The sequence below is a fragment of the Mustela lutreola genome, chromosome 13 (genome assembly GCF_030435805.1).
Source record: "Mustela lutreola isolate mMusLut2 chromosome 13, mMusLut2.pri, whole genome shotgun sequence".
NCBI classification, from domain to species: Eukaryota; Metazoa; Chordata; class Mammalia; order Carnivora; family Mustelidae; genus Mustela; species Mustela lutreola.
Genome location: NC_081302.1, coordinates 77,501,886 through 77,522,942, shown reverse-complemented (window position 1 = coordinate 77,522,942; position 21,057 = coordinate 77,501,886). Strand labels below are relative to the sequence as shown.

The 21,057-nt window shown below is 39.6% G+C and overlaps 1 protein-coding gene across 3 annotated transcripts in view; it reads right to left on the bottom strand.

The window, feature by feature from the left end:
- Positions 1-21,057, bottom strand: part of USP12 (ubiquitin specific peptidase 12) — a 106,458-nt gene that overhangs the window by 39,451 nt on the left and 45,950 nt on the right. For 2 of the 3 annotated variants that reach the window (XM_059144800.1, XM_059144802.1), the window contains exon 2: positions 9,307-9,387. In XM_059144800.1, the coding sequence (XP_059000783.1) occupies positions 9,307-9,387 (81 nt within the window). Of the gene's footprint in view, positions 1-9,306; positions 9,388-12,157; positions 12,233-21,057 lie in introns of all 3 variants that reach the window. The other variant, XM_059144801.1, reaches the window with a different exon arrangement.

The window sequence follows — 21,057 nt, the reverse complement described above, 5'->3', positions numbered from 1 at the left end:
ACTTGTGGTCTCTGTCTGTCAAATAAAATAAAATCTTTAAAAAAAAAAATAAATAAAAATAAAAATGAACAGCCAAACCTTTGTCTCTTATAGAAATATGTAGCAACTCTTAGGAAGAATTCCTGTCTTAAAAAACAAAAGTACTACATTTTTTTAAACTACTAAATTTCAATCACATGTCTAGACCTATCTACCAATTTACAAGATATTTAAGGAACAGAGAAATGAGTTAAACAATACTACAAAAAAAAAAAGAAGAATAGAACATGAGGCCCAATGGGAATATATGATTTTTACATTCCTATTGGTGGTCAGAGCCAAGAAGTGGTTTCCATAAAAACAAGTGCTTTAAAGGCTTTCTAGGTAAATGCTAAAAGAAGTAGATGAAAAGGAGATGATGCATTGGTACTACCGATAAATGTAACTCTGGATATACTTTAATAAAGCTTATCCGGGGGCTAAGTACACCTGCAGTAGATTCTACAATATTACTGAGATTAATTTACCGATTAGTCAATATTAATTAGTCTGAAAAATACTAGTATTTGTATCACAGTCTAATGAAGCTAATGACCAACAAACTATGCCTCTGCCATCAGAGAGAAGAGTCACTCTCCATCACTGGACACTTCTGTTAAAGAATACGCAACAGGGATTTGAATGACTTCCACAGAACAGGTAAAAGCAAAAGACAGCGTTTCGCAGTATACTAGAAAAATTTATAATAAAGGTTGACCAAATTATAAAAAAAGAAGCAAATGGAATGATAAGCTAAGGAACCAGAGAGAGTCTATTCTTTTGTACAGAATGCTGGGAGGTAGACTCCTGCTCATCTTCTGAACATAAGGCAATGAGTAACATTATAATCAGTTCTCTGGGGTCTTCTCTTATGGTCTTGCACTGATCTTCATCAATCCCATTAAAGAAAAATCAAAGCATAGGACGCCAGGGTGGCTCAGTGTGTTAAGCCGCTGCCTTTGGCTCAGGTCATGATCTCAGGGTCCTGGGATGGAGTCCCGCATCGGGCTCTCTGCTCAGCAGGGAGCCTGCTTCCTCCTCTCTCTCTCTCTGCCTGCCTCTCTACCTACTTCTGATCTCTCTCAGTCAAATAAATAAATAAAATCTTTAAAAAAAAAAAAAAAGAAAAGAAAAATCAAAGCTTGAAACTACTACAATTTCTCCAGAACAAGCAGTAACTTTCGATCTTATAACTGTGAAAATTTGTCTTCAGCTTCCCTGACAGTAACTTTCCTCCAAGTTCCTAAAACCTAAAAATGTATCTCTCTAGTGTGTAGCTTTCATGCAAAAGATTGTCTGCGATGATTTCCCCCACACTCCTGTTTCTGAATGCTCGATTTCCAAAAAAGACATTGTTTTAAGGGTTGAAACCTACCCTATGTCTTCTCAGCTTGTTTTGAAGATCAAAGGTATAACCAGGTTCAAAATAAAGGGAAGCAAATTTTTAAAAGCCACCACTCTCCTCAAGGTCTGAGCATTGACTTTTTCAGTTGCTTACTGGACACAATGACATCCTCTACTGCCTTTTGCTCCTAGTTTTAAGATAAATGCCCCCTCCACAAATCTTTATGATAGCCCCATCACTAAGATTATCTTGAACACACATCCCTAATAAATACAAATAAAAATTATATGGTTCATCATATACATGAAAATACACTTTTATAAAATGTAAATTTATATACATGAAAATATACATTACATACAGTCAGCCTTTCAACAGTACAGGAGTTAAGGGTGCTAACCCCTCACATAGCCAAAAATCTGTGTGTAACTTTCAACTTCCCAAAAACTTCACTAATAACAGACTACTGCTTACCAGAAGCCTCACCTATAACAATTAATTAACACACATTTTGTATGTTATGTGTATTATATATAATAAAGTAGGCTAGAGAAAAGAAAATGCTATCAAGAAAATCATAAAAGAAAATACAATACTATACTGTGTACCAAAAAAAAAAGCAAACTGCACATAGATGGACCTAGACAGCTCAAACCTGTGTTGTTCAACAGTCAACTGTGTAACAAATGTGACTGAGACAAAGTAAATATGTAAAATTTTTCTTATTTACATTAATTTTGTTTTCACTAAAAATTATTAATATTTAAGTGACAGCAATGAAACAAAGTACACCTTGTGATAAACTGTGGGCTATAGATTTTAATATTCAATTGCAGGTCTGAGTTTATGTTCAGTTATTTCTGTATGTGGCTTTAATTGCAATCAAAGATAGATACACAGATGCATAGAAAGGTCCAAGGGGGAAAGTTTCCTTTACAGCCTTACTGTGTTTTTGAAATTAAATTCTCCATCCTATCTACCAAATTTGCTTGAATTCACTGGAGTGATCATCGGCCCTTGAAAGCAGCACCACTCAGCATCGAAGTGAACAGGTTCTGAAAGCAAACTGTCTAGGTCCAAGTATGCTTCTGCTCTCTGACCTCTGGAAACTGCCACGCCACTCCGCTTATTCGCGTCCTCGGCTATAAACAGGGTTTGTAACACAGGGCCCACCTCCTAAAATCTTGAAAAGAACTAAACCAATAATCCACCTGCAGCACTAACAACAGTTCCCTGGCCTTCATCACGGCACTGTTATTTTTGAAACTATCTTTTTAAGTCATCTGACCATTTTGAAAAATTAAGATTAACAGAAATTAAACCGTATCATCTCTAAATCTAGCTTGAAATTATACTAGTTTATAAACATATAAATGAATAAGAGACAGTTACACTGTCAACTCTTTGGTGCTATGGAACCTGAAGTGACATAGGACCACTTCACACATGGATAGAGTGTGGATACTAGTATCAAACATTTAATAAGAATTAATAAGGCTGGGGCCCCTGGGTGGCTCAGTCAATTGAGCATCTGACTATTGATTTCAGTTCGAGTCATGATCTCAAGAGTCCCGGGATGGAGTTCCACATCCGACGCCACCCTCCGGACTCCACCCTCCACGGGCTCCACACTCAGCAGGAAGTCCCTCTGCCTCTGCGACCCCCCCACCCACCTCTCTCCAGCCCTGGTTGAGTGCACACACTCTCTCTCCATAAAATGAATAAAAGAATCTTTAAAAACAAGAATTAGTAAGGCTTCACTCTCATTTTTAGATAAAAATAAACATTAGTGATTCTGTATTTCTTTCCACAGCCATTGCATTCGTTCATCTTACCTATATCATTTGGAGACTACTGGTGTTTACCACCATTATGTTAACAGTATCGCCTAAAAAAAAGCTTTAAAATGTTTAAATGCTCTACTGTCCGCCGTGCTGTAGGCTGGTGACGATGATGCCTATCCTCTTCTAAGGATATGAACATCCCCTTCTAAGGAAAGTCCCTCTTCCCCTACTACAGTTTGTTTAGATGGCCCTGTTTGTGAACACTATACCAACATGCCCCTACTCACCAGTCTCACCACAGCCAAGTGGACCAGATCTAAAAGTGTCCTTCCATGTGCTAGTGGAAATGCATTCCTCACCACATACCCCTGAACTCCGCTGCCCCACCATTTCTTACAGAAAATAACTTCTCTACATACATTCTGCAAGGTTGTCAATCACAAACCCTTTCACAGACCCTGCCACAGGGCTGGACACTTGATCCAATCTCAGCAAAGGACTTGGGACACAGCTGTTCTCTCAGATCTAATGTAAACATTCTCTGGGATCTCTGATAATCTAACCCTCAAGTAGCCTATGGCCATCGGGTGGAGAGAAACAAAATGATAATCAATCAATTCAAACAAAAACAGAACCAAGACATTTGCGTAATCAACTTTATTCTTGAGGATGTCCTTTTATAACCCGCAAATGGAAAGAAAGTTTCATTTTTATTTGTCACTGTTCTTCACAATGCTCCTGTCCCCTGGACCAAGAATTCGAACCAATGACCACTAGCGATTCAGGTCTAAAAAGCCTTTTGTAAGATGGTCTAGGAATCCAACTGTTATTTCGTAACAAAGATCTTAGGGAAAAGCACCTTCCACTGTAACCTCACAAATAGATTTGCTGACGTGACATGTCTGTTGGCTCCTACTGTATTAGAAAATTAATACAGAACCATATCATAAGACAATGAGAAAAGACTATTTAAAAAGGTAGACTGTACAAAAGTAGAAAAGAAATACTAACTGAAATCACCCCTTTTCTATCTACATACAAAAAGAAGTACTCACTAGCTAAAAGATATAAGGGGGAAAAGGCAATCTGGTTCATTGGATCAAAACAATTCATTTTCAAAGAAGTTAGCTGACCTTATAAAGGTGACATTTAAGCAGAATATTCTACTGCAACATAAGCCTTTCAAAAGGCTACCCTGCCTACTCAAGATAGTTTCTGAACCCCCACTCCACAGTAGAATTCCTCCTGCTTTCTATTAACATCAGATATATTAAAGCATTCACAAGAATTAAACCAATAGGAAATCCCCACTCAATGTATTTTGCAAAGTACAGTGACATACATCAGAATATTAAGAATGAACTGCCATCAAAGCGATCCTCTGTGAAAATATTCTTCCAAAAAAAGATAACTGCAACTGAAAGTAATGGAAAATAGGTTATAGTAACAATATGGAAAGTAACCCCCATGTTGAATTTTCTGCCATTTAATTAAGCTGCGGTTATTTTTCTTCTGTCCTTTAAAAAAAAAAGTCTGATTTTCTAAGTGCCCAAATACATCTACTATTTCCCAAAGGCAAGTGGTAGTGAATGACTGTGCCACTCACCAGTCACAAAAAGGCTCCAAACAGGCAGTTCTGATAGAAACCCTTCTCGGTGTAAGCTTTTTGTTAGAAGCAATTAAAATGAACCTTGAAAATGCATACTTAGCTAAGAGCATACTGATAAAAGAAAGAAAATACAATTGTGCCTCATTTTAACAAAATTCAATTGTTGGAAAAGATAAACCAGAGATCTTAAAGCAGTTACATTCCAGTGCTGTTTCAACACTAACTACCTTGTAGACAGGTACAGAGAGGGAAAAAAAAGTCACAATGTTACCTCTGAATTAAATAAGCTACCCTCTCCTACCCTCCACCCACAAAGCTCCACCCTTCATTTTTAAGGGACTCCTATAGTGTGATTAACTCCAAAAATTTCTTAAAAAGGAAGAAGGCGCGGGGGGGGGGGGGGGGACAGAGAAAGAGTGATGATATTTTAAGAGCTGCAAAACAGGACCTATACAATAAAGTTAACAGTATAGAAGACAGTCTCAAGATAGCCTGAAAGTTTAAATCACAGAGTTAAACACTATACTAGTTCTGCTGCATCTACTCTGACCACCAATTAATTTCTCAATATAATTCAGGTGTTCATCATCTTTTATAGTTGGAGCGCTGGCTACCTCAGAGATCCCAATTTTTCATAATAACTAGGCACAGAGATCAGAAACTACATTTCTACCCATTAGATGAGTCTCTGGAAGGGATAAAAGACAAAGCTTCATCTAAAGATCTCTTACTAACTTCACTCCCTCCTGCTTCTCTTAGGTGTTACTCAGTATCAGTTAGTCAGTTTCAGGGAGAAGCACAAATACCACCTTTTTAATTTGGAATGATTGATCCATGGAGAATAATAATAAAAATAAAACCTTCTTAGAAATCCTTTTGTTTTTTTTTTTTTTCACAGCTGACACAAAGCAATATACCAGAGAAAAAACAGCATAACAAAAAAATAGACTAATTTCAGAACTCATTTTATAATAAATTTTCTCAAGGATGTTATTTTAGTTTTTCTGAGTCTATCTACAGAAAAAGTTACAGTCAGACACAAAACGGAGAGACTGAAATATTTAAACTGGAGAGGATTAAAGGTAAAACAGCCTTCAATATATAAAACATTCCTCTGCTGAAGAAAATAGTTTCTTCTGAGACACAATTCAAGACATACATTAACATAAGAACGTGAACCAAATCCCGGTGGGAGCCATAGGGAAGGAGTTCATGGGAGTGGAGCAGCTAGGGTGCTGCCCTTGCCAGAACTGCCAGAATGTACACCAGGCTTCCAATCACCAGACACCTCTGCTCGTAAGCATGGATGCTTAAGACGTGAGAAGAGGCCCAGATCGTGTTAAACCAGGGAAATTAAATAGTCAACTCCCCACCTTCCCCACAAAACCCCAATAATATGACAGTAAAAGAAGATACTAAGCAAAAACCCAAAAGGCCAAGAGAAAGGGGGAGGGGTCGAGCTTCCCCTAAAAACAGGGTCTGGTCAGAAGTCTTTTAAAAGGACCATTTAGACCCCTAGATGACACTTAACCTTTCTTTCAACTGCAGATTTAGTCTCTGCAGAAGCTGCACAGAAGAATTGGGTTCAAAAGCCCTTAAGGACAGCAGAGGACAGCAGTGAGGCACCAAACGGAAAACAGACGGCTCAACAAAACCCTGAACTAAGCTACCTCTGACAGAAACTGAAAGTCCCTCAGGACCAAGTAAGAGTCCCAGAGGAAAGGCTCCAGCCATTGGAATGGGAGGTGGGGGGATGCAGCCATTTCTAACACCTGCCTGCCAAGGGTCACCCTAGAGGAAACCACAGCAGACAAGCTCCATCCATAGTACACCAAGACCCAATCAGCTTTTCAGAGTCTCACTTGTATGTATGAATGAAATTTAAAGAAAGTTTCCATTAGAAAAGAGTTTAAAACAGTAGGGGAGAGAGAGACGACCTCAAAACAATCCAGTAAGCATAAGAAAACCTCACCAACAAAAATTATAAATAATATCTTGGGAAAAATAACAGAATATTGCCTCCATAAAACAACATAAAAAAATTTAAGGTAACACTCTACGAAATAAAAAGTGCAATGAACTGTACCAAAAAGGGCAATAGTCCAAAATGTAGAATATCAGATGATCAAAAAATGGAAGAAAAAGGAGGGAAAACAGAGAATCAATCTGCATTTCAATATGCAACTAAGACTATATGAAAAAAGAACAAAGAGATTACACTGATTGGAAGCAATTATCCAAATACTGGTATCAGAAACATTCTAGAACTGAGGAAAATGAAATATGTCTAAATGGGTTGATAAACAGCCAATAACAGCAGGAGACACGAAGACGCATCATGGGGCCTAGGGGTCTAAATGGTCCACAACAACAGCGGGAGACACGAAGACGCATCGTGAAATTTCAGAACACTGGCTATCCATTCACATTCTGAAAGGAAAGGCTCCCAAAACATCTTTCTAAGGGGCAAAAGCCACACACAGAAGAGATGAAGAATCTAAAGGGCATCAGTCCTGCCGATGTCAACGGAAGCCAGAAGTCCACAGAGTAACCCCCTTACAATTCTAAAGGAAGGTTGTAACTTAGGATCTCCATCTATTTTGACAATAGCCAAAACATTCTTTTTATTTATTTATTTACTTGAGAGAGAGACAGTGAGAGAGAGCATGAGCGAGGAGAAGGTCAGAGGGAGAAGCAGACTCTCCATGGAGCTAGGAGCCTGATGCAGGACTCGAACCCAGGATTCCAGGATCATGACCTGAGCCGAAGGCAGGCGTCCAACCAACTGAGCCACCAGGCGTCCCAGTAACCAAAACATTCTTAAATACAGAAGATCTCAAAGTCACTTCCTGTGCACACTCCCTAAAGAAGCTACTACAGGGGGCACCTGGGTGGCTCAGTGTGTTGGGGCCTCTGCCTTTGGCTCGGGTCATGATCCCAGGGTCCTGGGATCGAGCCCCACGTCGGGCTTTCCGCTCAGCAGGGAGCCTGATTCTCTTCCTCTCTCTCTGCCTGCTTCTTTGCCTACTTGTGATCTTCGTCTGTCAAATGAATAAATAAAATCTTAAAAAAAAAAAAAAGAAGCTACTACAGAACACGTTCCACAAAGCAGGGAAAAACCCAAGCAGAAGAGGGGATCCAGGGAAGGAGAGAAGCGAAGGAATGTCCAGGGTAACGAAAAGGAAGCAGAGGCCACACGGCAGGATGACAGGGCTCCAGAGGGATGTTAACATTCTGGGGCTGATGCAGTGCAAACTGGTACTGAGGAAGTCTTTTTGCATTTGTTAGTGCTGCTGAAGACTTGGAATAAATGAAAATTAAGGATGAAATTTAATGAAAATGAATAAATGAAAATTAAGGATGTGGAAAAATAAAGCAGTGGTGAATTCCATGCCAGAGAATGGGCGGAGATGGTGCTAGAAGAGGGCTAAGTTTCTTACCTACCGTACAGGAAGTCAATGAACTGGTTTGTTTTGTTTTTAAGATTTATTTATTTGACAGAGAGAGAGTGAGAAAGGGAACATAAGCAGGGGGAGTGGGAGAAGGAGAAACAGGCTTCCTGCCAAGCAGGGTGCATGATTCGGGGCTCGGTCCCAGGACACTGAGATCACAACCTGAGCCAAAGGCAGATGCTTCATGACCCAGGCGCCCCAATGGACTGTTTCTAATAGCAGCATAAGCACTTGATCTAGAACACAGGGGTAGATTCCAGGGAAAATGGCCAGCCTCCTCTGGGGAGAGGGCACTGTGGAGTGGGGACTGCTAATTCGGTCACAGGCTTCACACCCACGAGAGGACTCCCAACGAAAAACGAAACACCCACACCACTTAAACTGCTTGCTTCAAATCACACAAGAAATCCACCTCACACATCACAATTACATACTAGTGTTTAGTAACACACAGGTGTGTTCAATGGAACTTTCCTTGTCACCCGTATTACTCTCTCTCTCTATAGCGTAGAACACTCACCCTGGACCCACCTAATAGTACCCTACAACACAGATTTGTGGTGTGTGCTGATGATTCAGAAAAGAGTTAAAAGTTCTAAAAGAAAGTTCTTCCAAAGTTTTAATAATGCATAATTACTAGAATTACCTCCACAAGCCTGGGGAATGTACCCTTTACTTGTATTTTGCCCTTGTAGATCTATACTAGTTAAACACGGCCAGAAGTTGACAAATACTTTACAGACACAGGGAGGCATTTACGAAAGGTTATTATACCTGTACATTTGGACCACTTATATCTAGGCATTTAAAGGATTCTCAAAGAATCAAGAGATCATTTGGTGTAAGCCATACAAAATTTAAGTTATGAAAAATTCTGACACAAAATAGGAAAAATTTAAAAACCATTTTAAAACTCTTATGACCTTGGGCAACTTTGTTTCCCTTTCATTAAAAAGGGAATTTCAAATCAAGTCTCTTGGCCTTAAGCCTAGTGAGGCAAATAAACAATTTCCCTTTAATAAATGATGAGATGCATGCATTATTTTAAAAACTATTTCCAAAGGTACTGGTGAAGACTAACTATCAACGGGTACTTACATTGACTAATCCAAAATAGTGCTCATTGACTGGAAACTGTTCTGGACCAATCTCTTTCTCTAATGCCGAGGCATTGGCGCCCTTTAAAAAAACAAAAACAAAAGCAGAGATCTTAGTATCTGTAGTATTAAGTTTTCACAGTTATAGAGGCATTACAGAGAAATCCTTTAAAAACGATGTTCCCTTTGACTCCCTAACATTACTGGAAAATAAAGGATGATAGTACAGAGTAAAGAATTTTAATAATATGACTAAAAACTAGTTCGCAAGAACTTCCTCAGGAAAACCAAAGCATGGATCAAGAAATTCTATTTGTAATGTGTTACTATTTTCTGGGTAATGCATTAAAGACCTTGCTGTACCATGTGCTCTAACAGGAGAGCTGAAAACCAAATATACAGATATGGAATAACCTAACGATTCTTTGAAGCGATATACCTGAAAATCCCCCCACGGATCCCAAACGACAAGAACGTTGTGGGAAATGGCACTGATGACTGTGCAACTGCCTACCATCCTACTACGCAGCAGAGTCAGAATCATGGAACTAGATTTACATACAAAAGCACGACCATTTCTCAAAAAGATGACGTTAAAGAAAAAAATGAGATTAACACGTGTATAAAAAATAGGCGATGGCAAATGGGCTGAAAACAGACATGAAACATACTTGAGTGGGTGCTGAAAGAGGACTGGGACATGGCATTGAGGGTGAGGGATTAAAAAGGGAAAAAATAAAATGAAATGCAACCAAAAAAGGGCCCTGCGCCCAGACAACAATTGAGTGTCACAGTCTCAGGAATATGACTGACTCAACTCTGTGCACTGGGGTCCCTGAAAAAAAGCGGGGGGAGGCCGGGAGCACAGTGTCCCTGTGTGGTGGCACATGCCACTGAGCGGACTCCAAACATAGCCGGAAGGGAATCGACAGCAATACTGAAAACCCAACTCTAGATACGGTTACTTGAAAACTCCCAAGAAAACATATCACCACCTACATAAAACTGATACGGTATGACTCACAAAATACCTGAACACCACTTGGCAAAGTCACACACAAGACAACATACGCGCTATGCCTCCTCCGAGGCGCTGACTCGAGGCTAACGCTACCTCTGTGCCCAGAAGCCCATCCCTGTTGTGTCCTGACTGAGCTCCGCTCCTGGACTTGGGAAGCCCAACCTCTGTTAGACGACACATCCTCAACATCCTGATTGCAAGTACTGATTACACAGACCTGGTGGACTGGGGGTCAAATTCTACCAAAACAAGACATCTTCCTGCCCTCCAGCCCTTGTATATAAACAAGACAGTGCTTTTATTTTTTTTTTAATTTAGGACTTATTTTAGGCTTTCTGCAAAACCTTCATATAATCGCTAGTTTACAGATACCATTTATTTCTAATCTGGCCATCCACAGTTCCAGAACAACATCAAATTCAAATATTTCAGCAGCTACAAGATCTACTGAACAAATCTGTCTTGGTGCGAATGTTGGAAGCGCCTCTCCCCAACCCCACCAGCACAAGTTATCAGGTCATAAAATTTCCTCAAATATGTTGAAAAATATCCGTAAGCCCGGATGTTTACCACCTACTCTAAGAACTAATACTAGTTTATTCAAATAAGTATAACCCCTTCCCCACAAAACAGAAGGGCAGGGGAGAAGGCAGGGGAAGGAAAAAAAAGAAGAAAGGTTCTATTACCCAAAACACAACCTTATTACATCTTTTTATGTGGAACAGTAAAATGCTAGTACATGTAACTCAGAAAAACATTTCTGGCCCTTAGGATGAACACAGTAACACATGAACATTGTCTCTCCAATGTAATGCCAATCACACACCGCAGACCGTGTATTCTAACCATGCCAGAGGATCCACTTATTCCCACCCCTCCATCACAGATTTTCATACCTGCTTAGAAAATCCTCCAGCTGTCCTGCATCCTCAAAGTAAGTCTCACTATGGATCAAGTTATTAGCTTCTCTGCACCTCGGTTTCCTTAACTACAAAAGGAAAATGTCACCAACTACTTCAGAGGATAGCTACAAGGAAAGGAATTTAAACCTCTATAAAAGCATCCAGCAACGTCCCATAAATATTGGTTCCTCTTTGCCTTCCCTTCAAATTCATGGTGGGGGAAGAAAGCTACTCTCATTAGCCAGTAATTTTAATAAATATCTGCTCCATGCAACAGAGAAGAAAACAAGTCAGAGGAAAAATGAGATAGCTTTAAAAATAATAATAATAATAATAAGGTATTATTAAAAACATAGATTTCCTCACTCAGGCCAATTCCACCAAGCGGCTCAGAGGTACAGTCACTGTAGTCTCCAGAGGCTGACAATAAAGCAAAACCACAATCCAATCAGAGATCTGGGAAGACGATGCTAAGTGTGATAAAATGGAAACAGCCATACACCATAGCCATTGAACTTTCTGGATTTATGAAGCTTCATTTGCAAAATAAAAGGGTCCATCTCCTCACTGATTTTCAAAAACCCCAGCCCCCAGTTTATCTGTTGGGTGCTCAAGTAATCCTTTACCCAAATTAAAGTTTTCACAGCTAAGCCTGTTTAGAAAATTAAGACTAGGTAATTTCCAACTCAACATTCTACCATTACCAATCACTTTTACCAACATTTCTGAGAACATTTACTATACCAGCACAAAACTCCACGGAGGGACAAGCCAACCAATAATACATGCCAAAGCAAAGTTCAGAGGAGAAAGATCAGAGCGACAGATGGAATAGGGGGAGCAGATCCAAATGGAAAGTTCAAAGAGAGAATGGAATTTACTTTACGACAGTTCTAAATTAAAGGACAGCATAGTAACATACACCTTACCATGATAATGATGCTGTATAATGCAGATTCTGTGTCTGTGCAGGATAGTCTTTCGGCATGAACTCAAGATCTTCTCTGCAGAAACAATCAGAGCACATATTTCTACCTCTAGCTGAATGCTAACTACAGATGCAAAGAGGAGACGAAGTAATTCGGTTTCTGATGACTGGTTTTCAACACTAGAGTTTGGTATAGCTGGGGAGAAAGGGCCACCAAACCAAATGTTTGCTGTAGAATTTTTAGTATCTTCAAAAGAGTTCTCAATGTCATCCCTTGAGGATGTTGTTGAAGGTTGACAAACCCTATCGTGTCAAATAATGGTCAACCAGCAACCTCAAGGTTTAAACTGAACCTAGAACAAGTCAATATTCAATAATAATGGCTCTGAACAATTCTCCATCCTTACAACACTTGAGAAATATGATCCCACTACAATTAACAGTTGTTTATTGCGTCAGTGTTGCTTTCCCAGAATAAAGGAAAGAAATGTTGGCATGCTCAGATTAGAATTTCTGCTCTAAAGCTTTCATAGGTATCAGGATTCTTCTTATTGTATGAGTACATGACACACAGAGAAGGAAGAAGACATTCTTTTCTGATTGTTGTCTCCATTTTTGTAACTTACACAAAAGATTACTTTAGAGTCAGTACCTATTACTACAGAATTCATCATAAAGAAGGAATGATGTATCCATGACTCTCCTGATGAGAACAAGGAGGTGGATGAATTTTAGTATTAAAAAATTAGTAATTTAGGGGTGCCTGGGTGGCTCAGTGGGTTAAAGCCTCTGCCTTCGGATCAGGTCGATATCCCAGGATCCTGGGATCGAGCCCCACATCGGGCTCTCTGCTCGGCAGACAGCCTGCTTCCTCCACTCTCTCTCTCTGCCTGCTTCTCTGCCTGCTCGTGATCTCTGTCTTTCAAATAAATAAATAAAATTTTTTAAAAAATTAAAAAAAAAATTAGTGATTTCCTGAGCTGGTGAGAAAATGAGGAATCCACAGAGAACAAAAAACAAAATGATGGGAGAACCCTGGGAGACAGGCCAAATGCCAAAGAGAGATTTTACAGAGAGGGCATGTGTCAACACTAGTGACCTTTTTACTCTTTTCTGACAGCTGAATTAAAGAGAGTGCAGGAAAACCTAAAACTTGGGATGACAGGAAGGCCAACAAAAGACCTGAGCGTGACACTAAGATTCTAAAAGGGCTGATCTTCATGTCAGGGGGAGCAAGAAATAATCCTGTACCACAAAAGGCAGCAAGGGAACATGCGTGACACGTGCTTGGCACTAGGGGTGAAAGACAGCTTCAAAAATTCATAACCCCAAGTTGACCCTCATAAAAGACTGTAACCCAAATCCACACAAGCTGTATGATCTTAAACCAAACTACTCAAGCAGATAATATAATTCAAAGAGACCCTGAGTTGATGGTGCCCTCTTCACCTGGCAACCAACAGAATTACAAATTCACTCTGGGAGCTGAAGTTAATCCACCCCACAAAAAATTCCCACAAATAAAACTCCCAAGAGATTTGAGTTCACAATCAAAACTCATACACACATCCACAAAACAAGAAAATAAAGTGCTATGAATAAAAGCCAGCAGAAAAACAGACAGCAAAATTAGACTCTCAAAATACTAAGTACCAGAATATTTCAGAAAGGATACAAAACAAATGCTTAATATGTGCCAAGAAATAACAATTGCTTGATTATAAGAACAGAGATGAGACTCAAGGCTGATGCAGGTTTTTTTTAAAAGAACTGAATCAAACTTCTAAATATAGGGGCACCTGGGTGGCTCAGTGGGTTAAGGCCTCTGCCTTCGGCTCAGGTCATGATCTCAGGGTCCTGGGATGGAGCCCAGCATCAGGCTCTCTGCTCAGCAGGGAGCCTGCTTCCCTTCCTCTCTCTGCCTGCCTCTCTGCCAACTTGTGATCTCTGTCTTTCAAATAAATAAATAAAATCCTTAAAAAAAAAAAATAAAAACTTCTAAATATAAAGGCTACAATAATTGAAACTAAAAACTCAATGGTAACTATAGAAGGCAGTAAAAAAACTGGAATTTGCGGAGAAGGACAGATGAACAGGCAGAGCACAGAGGATTTTTAGGGCACTGTCAATATTCTGTAAATATTGTAATGAATATTGTAATGATGACTAGGTCATTATACGTTTCTTTCGGCTGTATACAAAAAGTAAACAGTATCATAAACTTGGACTTGAGGTGATCACCATGTTTCAGTGCAGTTCATCAGTTATGTCAAAAAGTACCAGTCTGGCGGGGGACGCTGATAATGACGGAGGCTATGCACACATGGAGCAGAGCTTTACAGAAAATCCCTGTACTACCCCCCAAGAAGAGAAAGTCTTAATAAGATAATTAGTCGGAAAAGAGAAAAAACTCAACGGCTAGGCCTAAGAATCCAGGTTAATAGTAATTAATATTTTTTCTTTTTCTTAAATGAAGCCCGAAGTGGGGCTTGAACTCATGACCCTGAGATCAAGACCTGAACTGAGACTTAAGAGTTGGACACCTAACTGACAAAGCCACCCAGGCTCCCTGGGTAGTATTTTTTAGTCAATATTCCTGCCAATATAATGCTAGAAATTCAAACTAACATTTTTATTAAAAACAAGAAATGTTGTTTTACAGAAAATATTTCATGGAAGAATGGGTTGGATCAGTTGGGGAGCTGCTGCAGCAAGACCATGGTACACTATTATGGCACTGACCTAGGAAAGGTACAGACTTGGGTCTCTCTGGTCCCGGCCTTCTGAATAACTAGCTGAAACAACTTGAGGCAAAATGCTTCTCTCTCTGGACCTTGGTTATCTCATAAGTAAGACCTCAAAATCTACAGTACCTCCCATCCCCATGTGTCTAGCAATGTGTGAATCTATTGGTTCTTCTGATCTCATTAAGACATTAAGGAAAAAAGTTTGGAGAGTCTATTAAAGACCAAACATCAAGTTCTGAAGAAAAGATAGGATATATTATTACATCCCCAGAAACAGTCATCCAATCCAAGAATTTGCAGGTCGTGGAGTAAGTGTCTCCTTCGACCTGCCTACGATGAATCCTTAGAAAGCTAAGCAATGTTTCTTTTTCATGCCAAAAAATAACCATCCAAGTACAAGAAGAATAAGTTCTATAAGGCTGCCTTTGATCTATCATTCTGAAGATACCACCTGCAAAAAGGAAAAAACAAAAGAACCCGGGGGGAGGCTGTTTCTGGTTAAATAATTTTTACATGGTCAATCACACCCTCTCTGACCACCCTCCACTCTGCCATTATGAGAAAGACACAAGACAACACATTATTACATTTGAGCAAGAAATAAAAAAACAGTAAATTGTAAAACGATGAATATCTACTACCTAGAAAATATACTTATCAAGATTACTTCCTTTTTTTATACTAAACAGTTGCAGTGAACATTACTTCCCAGACAACTTTCTGTTTAAAACAAATATGATAAAATCCATTTTTCCCACTCTTCTGTTTCAAATCATATCTTTGAATCCAGTGTTTATCATTCCGAGTGTAACACTGGAGGGTCACACCAGGTCAGTACCCGAAGGAGAACTGCCAAAACAGGCAGGAAAGGCTTCCCAAAGAGGAGACAATCAAGTGACCTTGGTAAAACTAGGAAAAATTCTAAAGGCACAGGAAGAGCCCATATGAGGATATGAACACAAAGAGACAAAGCGAATTTGAGCAGTGAAAGGATGAATCCAAAATAGAGATGATACAAGAAGCAAATATTTTAACCCAGAGAATGGAAAAGAACGGAAGGCTAAAAGCCCACACCTGTTCTCCTGGAAGATACTGTGTCCCTGAAACTGTATCAGCGACAACAAAAATCTGTATTAAAAAAAATTTTTTTCCACAGTCATCATAAAAATCATCTCAAAACAGTCTTTCAAAAAAGGTGAAATTCACCAAGTATCTGAGTATCTACTTTCTCCCCAGTCCTGTGCAAAAAGTGGTAGAACATGACTGTCAAATTGTAATACCCATTTAGTGGACAGTGAAATAGTGTCTCTACCATTTGGATCTACCATTTGCTTTTTCAGTAAAACAGAAGAGGTCATGATATATCTCTTTATGAGTGAACAATGGTGTGTGAAACTTTTATTCCAATAATTAAGTACGTGTATATTAGATCTAACTGTAAAACCTATTTCCACTGTGAGTTAATTTTTTAAATCTTTTTGAAGATTTTATTTATTTATTTGAGAAAGAGAGCAGAAAAGAAGAGAGAGGGAGAAGCAGACACCCTGCTCAGCAGGGAGCCTGATGTGTGGCTCAATCCCAGGACCCTGGGATCATGACCCAAACAGAAGGCAGATGCTTAACTGACTGAGCCACCCAGGCACCCCTCCATTGTGAGTTTAAATAAAAGAAGTTTTGGGGCGCCTGGGTGGCTCAGTGGGTTAAGCCACTGCCTTCGGCTCAGGTCATGATCTCGGGGTCCTGGGATCGAGTCCCACATCAGGCTCTCTGCTCAGCAGGGAGCCTGCTTCCTCCTCTCTCTCTCTGCCTGCCTCTCTGTCTACTTGTGATCTCTCTGTGTCAAATAAATAAATAAAATCTTAAAAAAAAATAAAAAAAATAAAAGAAGTTTTGATATATACAGTGCTACCAAAGATTTAAAAGGGTAAGAAAGAATCGTGAAGTCATGATCCAGCTGAGGAGTATACAATGAATAAAAACTGGTTTTTCATGAAACCAGATAGAAAATGATTGCAAATAAATTTAAAGTTACAGAGGGGAAAACAAATGTCAAATGATGTTAGTATGCAGTATGTACTATAGGCTATCAGGACAGGAATGACTCTGGGAGCTGCAGAATTGGGAAAGGCTTCATAAACAGATGTAACTAAAAGAGCCAAGCCTTGAATTTTCCTTCAGAGGGACTTCGATTCTAGCTTTACAGGCTGGTGAAACAAGAGCCCAGAGAATATGAGTAGAGCCTTAACCATTCCAAATGCTGGCTGTGCCATGGACTCAGTAATGGCCTGTAAGCAGGAGGCCTGCTTTCCTGGCCTAGTAGGAGCTAAGCACAGCATCACCATCCAGAATCACTCTGCCTTGCTTTTCTCATCAGCAAGGTAAGAGAGACCGGATTTATGGCATCTACTGTGAATCTAACATGTTATAATTCTAAGACAGCAGCAAAATGGATTCACAATCATGGTGTGAACTTAAGGCAAAACAGTTCACACCCTTGTGCTCCAATTTCCAAATGTGGAAAACAGGGCACACGAAAAAACCCATACTTATTATGGCCTGTTTCTAAAAAATGTATAGAATATTCAGAACAATGCCTGGCACAGTAGGCATTAAACCAATAGTTTCTTTACTCCTTCTTAGTCCCAACTTCAGATCAACCCCCCAAGAGACTGACATTGCCAAAATAGCTGAGAAAGTATCTGGACACTCCACACTGGTGCACCATCATTCTAAGAATCTTGGTCTAGGACCTCTACAGTGGCCTCCTCTGGTTTTAACTCGGCCATCAAAGAGAAAACATGCTCCACAGAAAGCACATGGGCTTCTTAAGATTGGGCCAGGCCCAAGAGTGGCAAGGCCCCCTCGAAGCAGGTCACAGAGGGTGGCAAGTACTGTCTGAGAATCCGAGATCAGCACAAAGCAAAGCCAACCCTGGCAAGACATCACATGGTATAAATGGTGCACACAGAGAGGGTGGGATGGTCTCCAACACAAATGGAGAACTCAAAACACCTTCGTATCTCCGAACTACTATACAACCAATTATCAACCTCTGGAAATCAATCACACTCCCGAAGGGCTCTGGCCTCTGTTACCATCACAGGTCTTCTGAAAGCCCTCTTTGTAAGTCCCAGTTCCATGGAGAAGGAGAAGCCATATAAACTTTTTACCCAATGGTGCATATGTACATGTTCATGTGTACCTCCAACTTCCCTCTACCTTCCACAGCAACCCAAAAATCTTTAACCCATCAGGGAAGACTTCTGGCAAGTTTTCAAGAATATAGTTCTTTTCAGGGGCGCCTGGGTGGCTCAGTGGTTTAAGCCGCTGCCTTCGTCTTAGGTCATGATCTCAGGGTGCTGGGATCGAGTCCCGCATCGGGCTCTCTGCTTAGCGGGGAGCCTGCTTCCCTCTGTCTCTCTCTGTCTGCCTCTCCATCTACTTGTGATTTCTCTCTGTCAAATAAATAAATAAATAAAATCTTTTAAAAAAAAAAAAAAAAAGAATATAGTTCTTTTCAGAAGAAATTAAAGCAGCTTACTCCCTTGGTCAGCAGCCGCCACAGGGGCATATACACGGCATGTAAGTTACAGAGGTAACATTCTCCATCTAAGCAACTACAGAAAATTCAATCCTATGTTTAATCACTGACCAAATGACTGCAAATTTCAATTTACTCAGACCTGCACTTATATAATCCTTTCCACCTAACAGTAATATATATACAAACACACCATGTAAGAGACAGAAGCTAGGCAAGTTACATATGTGCATCATTGTAATTCAATGATAAATGACCAAACCAAAAACATCAGACAGGTAATTTTCACCTCCAGAAGTTCACATATCCATTAGGACCTCAATATTCCTATTAGATGTTAAAAGCTATGATCTCTGTACTACTTGATCTAACATCTTCAGTGAAATGATTAGCTATATATTTCACAAATAAATGTGTTATTTGTAGAGAATATTGATATGTAGAGAATAAAATAAGATTCAGATTCACTTTTAAATCTTTTTAATCAGTCAAAGAATGAGAAAGTAATAACACTGACTTGGTGCCAAAAACAACAACAACAAAAATCCACCTCTTTAATCTCTTAAGTGTTCACGAGACAATGAGTTACTGAAAACGCTCTCCTTAATTCACCTCTGTCAGAAAGTTATGATGGTTACACTGGGCTTAGCACAAATTATTCTGCCAAGCCTCCAGTCAGCTTAACAAGAACATCAAAAAGAAAGTTCGCAAAAAAAAAAAAAAAAAAAAAAAAAAAAAAAAAGAAAGTTCGCCAATATGACCAAGCTTCATATAATGGCATGCTTAATTTGAGTGAGTACACTGAATTTTACAAGTCCTATTTATATCAATACCAAAAAAACTTTCCTGAGAAAATTATACAACACTCTCACGTACAGATACACATTTAAAACATAACCATACCTGAACTCCCTTAATGCTACCTTACTTATGACAAGAAAGGTTAAGATTTGGTTTTTACAGCCTCTCTGTGGAGATTCACCTACTCTGGTCAAACAAATAACAAGAAATGTGACATTACTTTAAGCTCTACCATATTCTTTTTATCATTTTCCTATTCTATTTTACCAAATAATAGAACAGAATATTTTGCTCTATAAAAAATAAGGAGCCCTGGACCGGTACTAGGCCAACTTTGGACACGTGACTAGGATAACTGATTGTATGATAACGCTCAATCAGAAAATACATGTTCAGTTCTTATCCACTTACAAAAACGTGAACACTTCCATTTTTACAAATAATGACCTATTTGTAAAGCCTGTCACATTCCCGTGACAAAAATCACTATATAGAGACAAGGTATTATTAAATTGAAGGGAAATAAAAATTATTTCCTGAGTTACTGTTACTACAACAGAGTTCATACTCCAGATTCTAGAGGCTAAATGTACTCCTGCTCACCCTAATAAAAAGTAAAAATATCATCAAACTTAAATAGTTTTCTCAAACACAGACAGGACCTGACTGCAGCTGCCACCACAGCATGTCCAAAATACAACCACGGGTGAAGTGACGTCACAGAAAATTGAAGCTCCAGGGATCAATACCTCCACAAAATCATGGAAACCCATGAGAATCAACTATTTCAGAGCATTTGCACCAACCAGGGGTGTGGCTGCTGAAAACAGAGGATACTCAACCCAGGTCAGAGAGTAGAGTGCATGAACCAGCAAACAGCCCCTGTCCCTCTGACTCACAGCCCAGGCAGGCATAGGGCCCATGTGCCTCGAGTGCTGGCTGATGCCAGGGTGGGCAATGGGGACCTTGCCCTGCTAACATTAGGGTTATGTATCTTATCATACTGGAGGCAGCCTAGGGAAACAACAGAGACACCTGCATTTGTTTCCACCCTCCAGGGCTGCATGAACTTCCCTTTCTGGATTTTTTGGGTGGTGGGAGGGAAGACCTAGACATTTCAGTAAATCTCTGCCAGGTCACAAGCTGACCAAATATAACGTAAAAGAAACTGCAGTAATCACACAAAGCAAAGAACACAGGTTTTGCAAAGTCATTTTGGAAAAGTCACCACACAAAGAGACGACAGCAACCCTCAACAGCAATCACTGAGAAAGGGGAGAATCTGATTCCCAAGTCTCCACAACGTAATATTCAAATGGTCCAGTTCTCAACAAAAAGGTATAAAACGGGATGCCTGGGTGGCTCAGTCATTAAGCATCCGCCTTCGGCCCTGGGATCCAGTCCCACATCAGGCTCTCTGCTCTGAGGGAAGCCTGCTTTCCCCTCTCCCACTCCCTTCTGTGTTCCCTCTCTCACTGTGTCTCTCTCAGCCAAATAAATAAATAAAAATCTGTTTTAAAAAGTTACAAAGCATACAAAGAAACAGGAAACCATAGCACTTTGAGAGGAGAAAAATAATTTGATAAAAACTATCCCTGAGGAGTGCTAGATGTTAAGAATTACTAAGGTATTAAATCAATGGTCTTAAATATGCCCAAAGAACTAATAAAGGATATCAAGAGAATGCTGTATGAATAAGGAAATTAAAATTAACCAGGCTGAAGAATCAATGAAAAAAGAATACAGAAAAATCAACAGAGGGCCCCATGTGACACCATCAAACATATCAACGTGTACATCAGGAGAATCCTC